General features: G+C 44.3%; 1 protein-coding gene across 1 annotated transcript; it reads left to right on the top strand.

The window, feature by feature from the left end:
- LOC110070108 (zinc finger protein RFP) lies at nt 1-13,322 on the top strand. Its single transcript, XM_078388570.1, has 8 exons — nt 1-537; nt 2,430-2,525; nt 3,221-3,451; nt 6,049-6,071; nt 7,130-7,248; nt 7,393-7,515; nt 8,366-8,398; nt 11,342-13,322. The coding sequence occupies exons 1-8, from the start codon at nt 97-99 to the stop codon at nt 11,890-11,892; spliced, it is 1,617 nt and encodes a 538-aa protein (XP_078244696.1). The 5' UTR covers nt 1-96; the 3' UTR covers nt 11,893-13,322.
- Nucleotides 13,323-13,681: the final 359 nt, after the last annotated feature.

Here is a 13,681-nt window from a genome sequence, read left to right as displayed (position 1 = left end):
CCGCCTGAGGCAACACCCACTCTCAATGCCAGAAAAGTGAAAGTAAACGAGCGATCGCTCCTTTTTCCTTTGTGATTTAAAAAAAAGGGGGGGGGAATGGCTGCAGGAGGAGATCCCCTCCGGGATCTCTGCGAGGAAGCCACCTGCGCCATCTGCCTGGATTATTTCAAGGATCCGGTCACCATCCAGTGCGGGCACAATTTTTGCCAAGCCTGCCTGGCTCGTTGTTGGGGGAAATCGGAGCAAGAGGCTCCCTGCCCTCAGTGTAGAGTCGCCGTTCAGCCCCGGAGCCTCATTCCCAACCGGCCCCTGGCCAACTTCGTGGAGATCCTCACCAGGAAGCTCAGTCTTCAGGGGGTCAAGGGGGTGCCGGCCGCCGCCGAGGAAAGGAAAAGGGGATCCTGCGAGAAGCACCAGGAGCCCCTCAAGCTTTTCTGCCAGGACGACCAAGCCCTGATCTGCGTGGTTTGCGACCGAGCCAAAGAGCACCGAGATCACCAGGTGGTTCCTCTGGAGGAGGCCGCCCAGGAGTACCAGGTAAGAAACCCACCCCATCCCAGGTGGCACATTGCAAACATGGGGATTAATTTACTTTTTTAGGAAATGGCTGAGAAAAGGAGACTTCCCTGTGGAAGACACGAGGTCTGATTTCCCCAGCAGCTCTTTCCTCGTGGGACCCACCTCTCCAAAATCAATACATTTGCGGTGTAAACAGTACCTCAACAACAGATACACAAAACAAAGACAAATGGAAAAATAGATTTTTTTTTTCCTCCTAGTGGTCAAAAAGGTACATATTGCACATTTTTTTGCATTTAATTTTGTTCGGACCACAGAGCTAACCCCTACTTTGACAAAATATAAATAGTTATAAGACTATTAAACAAATAAAGATAAAAATATAAAATAAATGGGAAAAAATACACACAGGGAACATATATAAACCATTATAGTATATCGGCAGAGAAATGAAAGGAACGGGCAACATGTAAGCAATTTTATATGACTCGTGCTTAACTCAGTATCTTTAAATCCAAGATCTAGGCTGCACCTGATTTACTCTCTTCTTAAAATGTACACTTTTTCTACTACGGAAGTATTCCACCTCCATGCAGAAAGCAGCTCAGAAGGGTGGTCAGTTTTTAGTTGGGACATCAGCCAGCCAGGAAGTTAAGCTCTCCCTCTTCGCTCTGCGGGAACTTCCCTTTAGCTTGTATTTATTCAACAACAAAAAACATGCATGGCTGATTTAGACAGGAGTGATTTGAAGAGGCGCGTTACAAAACCCCTATACTGGACTGCTTCTTCATAATAGTGGGGTTTGCTCTTCTTAACCAGACGTCCAGGGTCTTTTTTTCCAGAAAATTCTGGTGTTTCTCTCCACCCCAAGCATGAAAACAGCAACATTTCCTCATAAAACCTTCCACGCTGCTTCCCCTGTCCTCCTCTGTTGTCAGCTTCTCTCTCTTATGCTCCTGGTTTGCCTCCATTACTCCTCCCCTTCTTGCCCTGGGGCAAAAATAGTAACAAACTAGTTTGAGAAGCTGACACCAAGTACAGTACAGTAACTTCTTTTCAGTGCCAAGTTATGGTTTGAAGGGAAGGGAAGTGATTGCCTGAGTCCCTTGAAACTGAGGAGCTTTTAACAAGTAAAGATGTTACATCCTTACTGTCAGAGGGAGAGGAAGAACCTATACCGAGACACAGAGGGAGACTCCCGAACCTTGAGCCCCCTGCTTTCCCAGAGGCTCAAGAAGAAACCGGACACAGTAGCGACAACCAGAGTCAAAGGACTGGATTTGGGACTGGCCATTTATCCACTCTTGAGAGTCCCCTGGACTGCAAAGAGAACAAACCTATCCATTCTGAAGGAAATCAACCCTGAGTGCTCACTGGAAGGACAGATCCTGCAGCTGAGGCTCCAATACTTTGGCCATCTCATGAGAAGAGAAGACTCCCTGGAAAAGACCCTGATGTTAGGAAAGTGTGAGGGCAAGAAGAGAAGGGGACGACAGAGGATGAGATGGTTGGACAGTGTCACCGAAGTGACCAACATGAATCTGACCCAACTCCGGGAGGCAGGGGAAGAGAGGAGGGCCTGGCCTGCTCTGGTCCCTGGTGTCACGAAGAGTCGGACATGACTTAGCGACTAAACAAATTTATCCAGAAGTCCACATACAACCTGTGAGGCAGTATTTTTGTTTCCTATTCTGAGGAAGAATAGGAAAGCAAAATTAAACAGATGGGACAATAAGTCAATTCAGGAAACGTGGTTCTTGAATACAGAAAAGACTAAATAGAAAAGCTAATACCAAACTACTCAGTATCATGATCACACAAGGGGTTACATTGGGAGAATAAATTATCTGTTTGCAAGAACCTTGTAAGAGGCAAACTTGAACTTTTGTGTCTGTGCGTTTCTCTTCCAGGATCTGATCTGTCGTTGGTTGAAGAACCTGAGGAGTGAGAGAGAGAGCATTTTGGCATCTAAATTCGCCACAGAAAAGGAATATCAAGACCTGCTTGTAAGTGGGATAGAGCCATGGACTCAGTCTAGTTAAAGCAGACCTTGTAAATCAGCAGGACCTTGGAAGATCAACACTGATGTAAAGTCCATTGGTTCAGTGGGTCTATTCTATGTGGGAGTAATAATGGAACTTAATGTATGATATGAGAAGTCAGATATAAAAGGTGAAGGGTAAACAGCCATGAGGTAGCCCCTCAGCCTAGAATAGGTGTCAGTCTGAATGACCTGAATGTGTTCCAGAAGTAACAAGAACACATTCGATAACACATTTTCCAGAAACATTCCTGAAAAGCTGTTCTGAGTGTGGGTTGTTGTGTTTTTTCCATTCTTTCAGGACCTCTTTCCCTCCTGAATGTTATTGCCTGAAAGCCTATGCTTAGAATAGTAAGTTACAACTAGAACGGACCCATTGAATCAGTGTTCCTTACAGAGAAGCTGAACCACCAAATCCCCACTGAATTAGTGGTCTTGCTCTAGTTGTGACTTACTACGGTAAGAAACAGGATTTCAGCTGATGTCCCTTCATGGAAAATTTATACATTTTATTAGTAATAGGGTGACTACAACAGGATGAATCATCTCAGCAAACTGTCCCCTACTCCATCCACAAGCCACTCCTCTTATTACGGGATTCTCCTGTTCAGTGTTGCAAAAGTATGCTTCCATACTCCTTATGTGATTCTCCATTCGCAGATGAAAGCAGACGCAGAGAGGGGAAAGGCAGTGGCTGAGTTCAGGCAGCTACATCAGTTTCTGGAAGAACACGAGAAGCTTCTGCTGGCCCAGGTTAAAGAACTGGAGAAAGTCATTGTAAGGAGAAGGGATGAGCACCTCACCAAACTCACCAAGAAGCTCTCCTCTCTTGGCGATCTGATCCAGAATATGGAAGAGAAACGCCAACAGTCCGCAGAGGAGCTCCTGCTGGTAAGATGGCAGCAAAATCAACTGAAGCAACATGTATGAAAAATGAAGGATTTCTGTTAACAGTTCCTGACAAGTGGGTTTATTACAGGAAAAAAACCCCAGGATGATGCACCTTTCATATGGAGGACTCACAACTCCAGTTCCCATTATCCCACGCTCATGTAGCTAATCAGAAGGGATGGCATCAGTTACAACTCAGCAATAGAGAGTCAGATATTTCCCATTTCTGGACCGGTGGTGTCTATTAGTTGATATTGAAGATTTCTTATTGCTTCCCCCACTGCTTGTATTTCTTCTCCACCCCTGCCATGCATCCTGTCTAGACAGTGCTCATGCCCTGTTCATATATGTGAACCTCCAGAGCCATCCATTTGATCTATGTTGTAAATAGGGTGTTGGAATAAATCAGAGTGTATAGCCTGTGGTCATTCAGATGTTGGTGGACAACAATTCCCATCAGTCCTAGCCAGCATAGCCAATAGTGAGGGATAATGAGAGTGAAATCCTCCCTTAATCCGTAGTTCAGACCCTAAATATGTAGTGATGACTGCCAAGTTGAATTACTTGAAGAGAGGATGGGATAAATTAATGGAGGAAGACCATCAAGGGTGGCTGGCTATGTATCGTTTGCAGTAGCATAAATACACATTATGTCTCTCAGTGGTCCAAATCCTGTTGCTTAGCACAGTAAATTACAGTAAAGGTAAAGGTAAAGGTTCCCCTTGACAATTTTTGTCCAGTCGTGTTCGACTCTAGGGGGCGGTGCTCATCCCCGTTGCCAAGCCATAGAGCCAGCGTTTCGTCCGAAGACAATCTTCCGTGGTCACATGGCCAGTGCGACTTAGACACGGAACGCTGTTACCTTCCCACCGAAGTGGTCCCTATTTATCTACTCGCATTTGCATGCTTTTGAACTGCTAGGTTGGCGGGAGCTGGGACAAGCGACGGGAGCTCACTCCATCGCGTGGATTCGATCTTACGACTGCTGGTCTTCTGACCTTGCAGCACAGGCTTCTGCCGTTTAGCCTGCAGCGCCACCACGTCCCCTTAAATTACAGTAGAGTACACCTATTGAATCAATGCGAAGTTGGTGAGTCAACTCTTCCTGTAGGCCCATTTGAACCTATGGAAGCTACAAAAGAGTTAACTCAGTAAATCCCCGTTGGTTCAGTGGGCCTACTTTAGTGCAGTTTACTATGCTAAACAACAGGATTTAGGCCAGTATCCTTTACTGGGGATTGTGACACAGGGGATGCAGTTTCACTAATGAGGAGACTATGCTGTTGGACTGGGTAGGCATTTCAATTGGCCATCATATTTTTATACCTTTCTCTAGTGAAGTCCTGAGTTTCTGGAAAGGCCTTCCTTTCCAGTGGAAACATTGTTAGAGGATCTGTGTGAGCATTTCCCTTATGTATCTTAAGCTTCTCTCTCCCATTTCTACCTCTTGGCTCGCACTGTTCAGCTGGCGGGCAAAGGAGTTTGATTGTGCTCCCATTTGCCTCAGAGAAAGTGGCTTTGTAGTTCCAGAAGGGATCTCTTAAACCATCTCTTGCAACTACTGACATTGTGAAAGAAGGCAGAGGAAGCCCGTTGCTTCTGCTGGAAAGTCTTGCTGTTCTTTCACTCCTTGCATCGTGATTCAAATAAATAGTGTATAGTTTTTTTTTCCTATTGTCCATTTAGATGTTTCCATTTTAATTAGGCTGGTTTGTCTTGAGTAGAGATGGGGATATTTGTATTCGTACATGAATACGAATATTCCCGTCCCTGCTGCACCTAATGAGGGTCCAGCCCCTGGAACTAGCTTGTCCACTCATGCATCCCGGCACCACGAAGGTCCTACTCTTCCCACCAATAGGAGCAGTAGCTCCACTGTCTCCCTGCTTGACTGGCCACTCAACTGGCCACTCAGCAGCCATGTGGGGATACCCAACCTCCTGCCCCCTGCCTGGGATGGCCAGATGAGCAGAGAGACGACAGAGCTGCTGCCACAATTGGTGGGAAGAGTGGACCTTTGAGACTCCAGGACATGTGAGTAGACGGGCCAGTTCTGTGGGCTGGACCCTCATTAGGTTCAGCTGCAACGGGGATATTTGTATTCGTTTATGAATATGAATATCGCCATCTCTAGTTACAATGGTTCCACTTGGCATGTTGGCTTTCTGACACAAGAAACTAAGGCAACTGTTTGTCCTCATCTTGAGAAGTTCCTGCAGCAGATCATGAGTGGGAGGCGCTATGCCTCGTGGCGCAGTGGTTAAATCGCTGTACTGCAGCCAAAACTGTGCTCACTACCTGGGGTTCAAATCCCAGGTAGCCGGCTCAAGGTTGACTCAGCCTTCCATTCTTCCGAGGTCGGTAAAATGAGTACCCAGCTTGCTGGGGGGGCAATGTGTAGCCTGTATAATTAAAATTGTAAACCGCCCGGAGAGTGCTTGTAGCGCTATGGGGCGGTATATAAGTCCAATAAATAAATAAATAAAATAAAAATATGCCTCACCTGAATATAAGTGTGACAAAAGGCATCATCTTCCAGAGTGTGGCTTATGTGGTTTGCATTGAGTTCTCTCTCTTTCTCCCTTTTTCCACTCCAGGATATCAGAGGGACTTTGCAGGGGTAAGTGATGCCACTTCTTTCCCTTGACGATATTGAAGCTGGGTGTTACCTAACAGAAATGGCCTCAAGCTCTGGGGTAAAGGATTAATATGATGTTGTGTACCAATGTCTGAAAAATTACAGTCGAGACCATTTTTTTCATCTCCAAATTATCATACTTGTACTAGAGATGTGCTGTTTTGTATATTAGGACTGCAGCCCTCAGAATTTATCAAGAATTCCCCAGGCAGAATTCTGGGAGTTGCAGCCCACAGACACAAATCTGCTGACCCATAGGTTCCAACCACCTAGAGAAGGGCTGTCAGGTCATGTTGCTGAACTTCACCAGCTGCACTCCCACCTGTTGGTGACTGACCCACAGGGAATGGATCCTTCTGGGTGTGGAGTATGTTGGGAGTCATACTACCCATGAGGTGCTCTCAGGGGTGCCTCCTGAAGAACTATGATTCCCAGCATGGCAGCTTCCTTCCTCCCCCCCTTTCTTTCTAAATTAGCAACAGGTGGAAATGCAGCAGCATGGGAGATAAATAACATGATATCCCTTCTCTTAATGTCTGTGCTTGTGAGTGGCAACTCTCAGAATTGTGCCAGAGGAATTCTTGATCAATCCCGGGAGTTGCTGTTCAAACACACAAAAGAGAACACTTCTAACTCATATGTGGTTCGTGGCTAGAGTACTGGACTGGCACTTGGGAGATCCAGATTCGGGTCCTTGCAGACCAACGAAACTTAGCCTTCTCAGTATATAGCCATTTTTATCTCTGTGTTGTGTGGACACCAGGGTGCAGTACCGCTATCATAGCTGTGAGAAAAGCTGAACAATGCTTAGTGTGGACAGGATCTATTATTTTCCCCAGTAGAGTCGTCTCAGTAGATTGATTGCTTTCTACGCAGCCGGATTTCTTTCCATTTTTGTCCTCCTTTTTGCCTGCCATTCAGCATCTGTCTATCATTTTAAGCTTTCTGCTGTTTGCCCCCTTCCCACACAGATATTTTGTTTTCTAATTAGGAATTCTGGATCAAATAAATAGTGACCCCAAAATATTTCTTTGCCTCAGGATTGAGCTGAGAGGGAAGTTTGAGAACCCTGGAGGTTTGCCTCCTGAGCTGACGGAGATGATCTCAGAAGTCTCTAACTTAAAAACCTTCCTTGCAAATGTCATGAAGCAATTCAAAGGTAAGACCAGGCGAGCCGCAATCTTCAAACTCTGGCGGACATTACTTTTTGAACATCTGTTATTGCAAGGTTTTCAGAAAACTCCCTTTGATCTTTTTCATTTATTACTACTGCCCGCTGTCTCTAAGATGCTTCCTCTTTCAGAGTTAAATGTGGAGCTGGAAGGCTTCCATAAAAAGATAGAAAATGTAATGGGAAACATGGGAGAGTTACAGATGGAAGAGACGGACAACTGGACCCCTTCTAAAGTTCAAAGGATAAAGCCAGGTTTGTACACAATAAAAGCTTTGTCTGGAAGCAGTCCTGACCTTGTCTAGTCCTGGAAAATATTGTGATGGAAGGCTTTGTGGAACCGTCAGGCATGCTGTTGTTGGCTTATTGGAGGAAAGGATCCTGATGATTTAAAGTACAGTGGTGCCCCACTTAACAATTACCTTGTTAAACGATGAATCCGCTTTACGATGGGTTTTTGTGATCGCTATTGCAATCACAAAATGATATTCTTATGGGCTTTTTTCGCTTGACGCCTGCTTCGGGAACCGATTTTTTGCTTAACAATGATCAGAAAATAGCTGATTGTCGGGTTTAAAAATGGCTCCCCGCTGTGCAAAATGGCTCCCCGCTGTGTTAGGGACGGATTCCTCGCATTACAGGCACTAGAAAATGGCCGCCCTATGCAGGATCTTTGCTGGACGATGAGGTATTTCAACCATTAGAACGCATTAACCGGTTTCTAATGCATTCTAATGGGTTTTTAAATTTCACTTGACGACGATTTCGCTTAACAGCGATTTGAACAGAACGGATTATCGTCGTCAAACGAGGCACCACTGTAGTTCCCTCTTCCAGGTCCTTATCTATGAACCACCCCAATGTCATCCCACAACCCTTCAACACCCAAACTAGGGAACAATTTCCATTTTATAAGCAATTTGGCAGTACTTACAGTGAGAGTACTTCCAATTACACATCTGTTTCTTTCCAGGTTTCACTAACTCATTGCTTGAAATAAGGAAAAAACAGGTGCTTTATTATGAATGGAGATTTTTGTGACAACTGTTATAGACAGAATAGCTTGGTGATTGAAATGTTTTGTTTTTTGCCTCTTTGCTTCTAGGTGGTCTTTCCTCTGGAGCTCAGCTGCAGAAAGGTAAATTTTCAGAGCAAGATCATCTTTTAAGGCTGATTGGGGACTGGTCAGATGTTTGGCTGGCTGCCTTTCTTCCAGAATGAAAAGGCTTTAATAGGATTTTATTTTATTTTATTTTATTTTATTTTATTTTATTTTATTTTATGTACATATAAAGCTTATAGACCATCTGACATAGTGAAATCACTACTAAGAGCAGTTCATATGATATAAAAAATCAGACCACCAGCAAAACCAAAAATCCCCACATTCCCATTAATCAGTCATCAATAATAGCAAAAAAAAAAGAGACCCACACTGGCACCTAATAAAATAACTCTAACCAAATTACAATAAATCATAACAGAATAAGCAGATATAATCCCAATATAACACATTAAAAAGTAAAATAAACACCTTCAAATACAAAATATGAAATAAGGGTCTGTGAGGAAGATGACAAAGCTATCAGCCTTCCCATTGGTGTGTCATCTTTTTCTTCTCCAGCATTGGATACAGAATGTCCAGCTCTCCAATTGAGGTCGGACTCTTGGCCGTAAGCCTAGATCCATTCCGACGGACAGAGAGTCCTAAGGCTTTAGAGAACCTGGGAAACAGTTTACCAATGAAGGTCGATGCCCCAGAAGGCAGGAAGGACTCTGGGAGAGAAGGACCAATGGCAGCAGAGTGCATGCAGTTAGAAGAAAGCATGGGAAAAGAATCAGGGGAGGAGAAAGGATTAATGGTGAGCACGAAGGAGAGAAATAAGGAGGAGACACAGGAAGTGGGAGAAGGAGGAGCTGAAGGAGAGCAGAAGGATGGATCCCCAGTTACAGCTACCTGAGGGCTGGGAATTGGGAAGCCAAAGATCCGTGGACGTGAGAACCGGTCGCATTCCAGGTTCCAAAAGTTGAGGAAGAGAGGAACAACCTACCTCCTGAGATTCGCGCGGCTACCTCGCTGGGTATCTTTAAGAATCAATTAAAAACATGGCTGTTTCGGCAGGCCTTCCCATCAGATAATTCCTGACGCCCTTTTTCCCCTCTCTTATTGTTTCCCCCACTTTGTGTAATGTTTTACTATCTAACAATTCTTTTATATATCTATTTTATTGTACTTTTATGTTGTTAGCTGCCTAGAGTGGTCCTGATCCGACCAGATAGGCGGGATATAAAATAAATAAATAAATAAATAAAATAAAAAAAGAAAAGGCAGGTCCATAGGAAATCCTCATACTTACTGGGGTGAGCGAGAACTGAGAGAATAGAGAAAGTTGAAAAAGAAAAGAAAGATGAAAGATCACGTGACTGCAGGTCAAAGAGGAAGGAAGGAAGAGGAAATCCTTTTCAGTGACTGGGGGAAACAGGGTGATGGGTTTGCAGAAGGAGCAGGACTCAGAGAGGCACTGGGCTCGTCGCTAGAGATGGGCAGGAACTGCTGTTTGTTCTTTTTGTGCCAGTTCATTTACCAGCTGAATAGGTGTTTGGCAGTTCCTAGTGGTGTCTCCTCTGGCAGGCAGCACCCTGGCTTCCCTGCCTGCCTCTTCCAGGCTCTGCCCCTGAGTGGGCGCCCACTAGAGGAGGCTGGGCTGGGGACTGCCAAACACCTCTTCAGACGGTAAACAAACCAGCACGAACCGGCGAACCAGCGGTTCGTGCCCATCCCTACTCGTCACCCCTGCTGCGGCAGTATTCGTGCCAGAAAGTGTCCACCGCTGCGTACCCTACCTACAGGCAGAGGTTTGGGGGAATGTCTTGCTGAATCCGGAAGCTCCATGGGACACGAAGCAGGGCGGTTCATACGTTGCAATCATTAAAGGAAGATGAAACTTTTGAAGAGGTGGTGGAGCAACCACACTTGTTGCTGAGTAAAAATGTTGTTGAAATGGAGATCTCATTGTCTATAAACTGGGAGCCGGTGAAGGCCTGTGCAGGCATTTGTTTGTTTGTTTGTTTTAGTCAGTCAGTCATTGTTACATCAGAATCTTCTAGGCTCACAGAAATTTAACTTAAGATGTTGCCAAAGGGCTCCCTGAACAGTTCAGTTTGTTGAATCATCATCATCTGAAGGTCTTTTGGGAACTTAATTTTAATATTAATTTCTATCCGACATTTGTTCCTTAAGGAAGGTGCCACAGCTGAAAAGGCCCGATTCCTGGCATTAGTTTTATTTTCCCTCAAGATGGGCGCCCTCAATAGTGAAGCCTGAAAGGCTCGGTTTGGTTCCTATTCTTGTGGGGAAGCGCTCCAAGAGGTAAAGAGGTCCCAAATTGTTCAGGGCTTTGTAAGTCAGGGATTCTAAATTTCTTGCTCCCAACCTTTGCTGTTATTTCCAATCCAGAGTGAAGAGAGAGTAGAACATGGTGGCTGTTCTCTGCTCCCCTGAATGGAGTTCACTCCCTTCTGGAAAACTGAGCACAAATTCACTCCTTCCAGGGGGATTGTGTTATCAACGAGAGTTTTGCAAGTGGCTAGTTTTAGTAATGGCGTCTGTTAGAATCTCCATTCAATTTCCTTCTGTTGCCCTGATCGAGACAAAACTGGCCCATCTCCTGGGTTACTGTATATACCCCTGAAGGTGTGGTAAATATGGTGGTCTTTAAGTCCCCCCCCTGGTCACTTTATTGTTTTTGCTGTGGCAAGAGTGCCCACCGGTATCCCTGTGGAAATTTCTTTACATTTTATCTCCATTTGTCATTGAAACAAGAGCAGAGCAACTGTTTTCTTGTGGGTGTGCATCTTTGTGTGTGCATGTTTGTACACTTGGCATCTTGAAAGTGGCCACTGAATGAGAACCAGGAGGGAAGGAATGCTATTACACAAACACTTGGAAGACAAAGAGAGAAGTTGTGGTGATTTTAGAAGGGAATGTGGTAACTTTGCTGTGCTGGTTGCAGGGCATTAGCCTTCCGTGGGTTTTGTTATTTCTATTTTACTTCTCATCTTCTTCCTCCATTTCCTACAGCAAATGTAACTTTGGATCCCGACACAGCTTTTCCCCGGCTCATCCTATCTGCGGACTGTAAAAGCGTGAGATGGGGAAAGAAATATCAAGATCTCCCCAAGAATCCGGAGAGATTTCACCTCTGCCCTTTCGTGCTGGGACGTGAAGGATTCTCAGCAGGCAGACATTTCTGGGAAGTCCTTGTGGGAAGTGAGGAAGAGTGGGCAGTAGGGGTTGCCAAAAAGTCTGTCAAGAGAAAAGGCCCCCTTAACATAAGCTCTGAGGAAGGGATTTGGGCTGTAGGGAAGTCAGAGGGTAAGTACAAGGCCTATTACCCTCCTCGTTACACTCCTTTGTCCCTGAAGGGGGACCTCAAGAGGATTCGGGTGTGTCTGGACTATGACGGGGCCTGTGTGTCTTTTGATGATGCTGATACAGGGGCCACCTTTTGTAAATTCTCCGAAGCCTCGTTCTCAGGAGAAATCCTCCATCCTTTCTTTCGTGTGTTCTTAGATGGCTACCTCAGAATCTCTCCTTCAGGCAGCCAAGCTGACTTTACAAGCTTGGTATGAGTGATAAATATATCAAAGATTAATGAAATGTATCAAAGAACATGTGCCTAAAACACATGTTCAGAAAAACGCAGTTTTTCTGCTTTTAACAATGCTTTTCCTCCACCAGTATGATCTGTTTTCCTGTGCATGACTCTGGAAGAATACAAGGAAACAAAGGCAGTGGTTGTGATTCAGTTGTGCACCTTGGTGTTTGCAGTGGTAATAACATCGGCATCAGTGGCAAGTTGCAGATGAAAGGAAAATCACTGCTGATTAAAGGCAATTTTGGGGTACATAACATGACAAACTCACTAGCAGTACAAAATCCACTAAGAAAATCCTTAATCAGCAGTAATTTGACATTGATCCAGAGTTGTGCAGCAGGATTTCAGCCACTGTTTACATTTGGAAGATAATTAAGTGATACATATTTTTTTTTCTTTTATTTGAAGTGAGGGAGCATTCTTCATAGAAACAGATTTCTCTAAACATGCTGCCTTGGCCATGAGAATGTATCTGTTCTTAGTGCCCCAAAGCATTTTTTTTATTTGCAAGACTCCCTGAAGGTCCTTTCCGATAGGACTATTGTCATGTTCTTTATACGCCCCTTCTGCTGAGGCTCCCCGAGGGCTCCCCAATTAGTCTGCTGGAACACACTGGGCCCAGAACCTAGAGCAGCAGTCCATCTTCCATTTTGATTTGCTGTCATCCATTTTGCGTAAAGTTGCTCCAGTTGTTCGGTGATGGACAATGGATATGCAAGCTGCATTAATTATATTTTGGGAGCATGAAGAGGCAGATATTGCCTTATCAGCTGTTACTAATGAGCTTATTTACTGTACATGCCTGATTTTATCACATGAGACACTGCATTAGGAAAAATTAACATACTGTCTCATTCTCCAAAGTACTGTATAATACAGTATAGTAATGATGTATTACCCAGCTGCAGATTATTATTGTAAATAGCAAAACTTTATATTGTTTGCTTCACTCAGTGGGTGTTCAGACGTTACGCTGTGACTCATGATACATGCCGTTACCCATCCCATTGAGTGCCTATGTAAGTTACTCAATAAACTTGTCTTTTTGCAAGTAAATCTGGATCTTCTCTGTAGTTTCCTGGAGCTCCTCTCAAACTGTTCTCCAATGGCTGGGGAATGTTACACCTTTTCAAAAAATATATATTTGTACAGTATTTATTTCCAACAGATAGCTAAAACTGTACTGGGTCTTTTGTCTCTAGAGTGGGGCACTTTAAAAAGTTCTCTTGTGGGGAATGTTTAAAATCTGCCGTTAGGTGTCCTAATAACATTTTACCAATATTTTCAATTTATTCTGAATGTTTTAACCTGTTTTTGATTATTTTAGTACCTGTCCATGAGCCTTGGTAAACAGTAATGTGATGTACAAGTTAAATAAAATAAATGAATAATCCCATTTCCTAAATTCTGTTCAAAAGGCAAGTCCTGCTTTCTTGGTCCCCCTGTTTCCCACCGTCCCTTCCTGCCTTCACAGCTTGATTCTTCACACCAAAATTAGAACTGTCGTAGGGGCCTTCGAGAGGAAGTCGGTGCGCTGCCTTGTTCCACCAGCATTGTTGCTACTTGTCCTGAAAGATGATAGAATTTATCAGGACCCACATCCTCACCCATGTTCCTCAGTACACAGAACAGCTGAGCAACACAGCCCTTTGTCAGCTTCACTGTAAGACAATTACAACTCATGAACTGAAGTGAATTTCAGTGATGTCTTCATTCCAAAGGAATTTTTTTCCAACTTTTACAATTTCTCTTCAAGGCCTTTG

Source organism: Pogona vitticeps, chromosome 2, assembly GCF_051106095.1.
Source record: "Pogona vitticeps strain Pit_001003342236 chromosome 2, PviZW2.1, whole genome shotgun sequence".
In the NCBI taxonomy this organism is placed as follows: domain Eukaryota; kingdom Metazoa; phylum Chordata; class Lepidosauria; order Squamata; family Agamidae; genus Pogona; species Pogona vitticeps.
The sequence above is the reverse complement of the archived record's forward strand: the minus strand, read 5'-3'. Positions and strand labels throughout refer to the sequence as shown.

Coding starts and splice junctions, on each gene's coding strand:
- LOC110070108 (XM_078388570.1), top strand. CDS start 97: ATGGCTGCAGGAGGAGATCCCCTCCGGGATCTCTGCGAGGAAGCCACC. Junction 3,452..6,048: donor CCGCAGAGGAGCTCCTGCTG/GTAAGATGGCAG, acceptor TTTCCACTCCAG/GATATCAGAGGGACTTTGCA. Junction 7,249..7,392: donor TGTCATGAAGCAATTCAAAG/GTAAGACCAGGC, acceptor TTCCTCTTTCAG/AGTTAAATGTGGAGCTGGAA.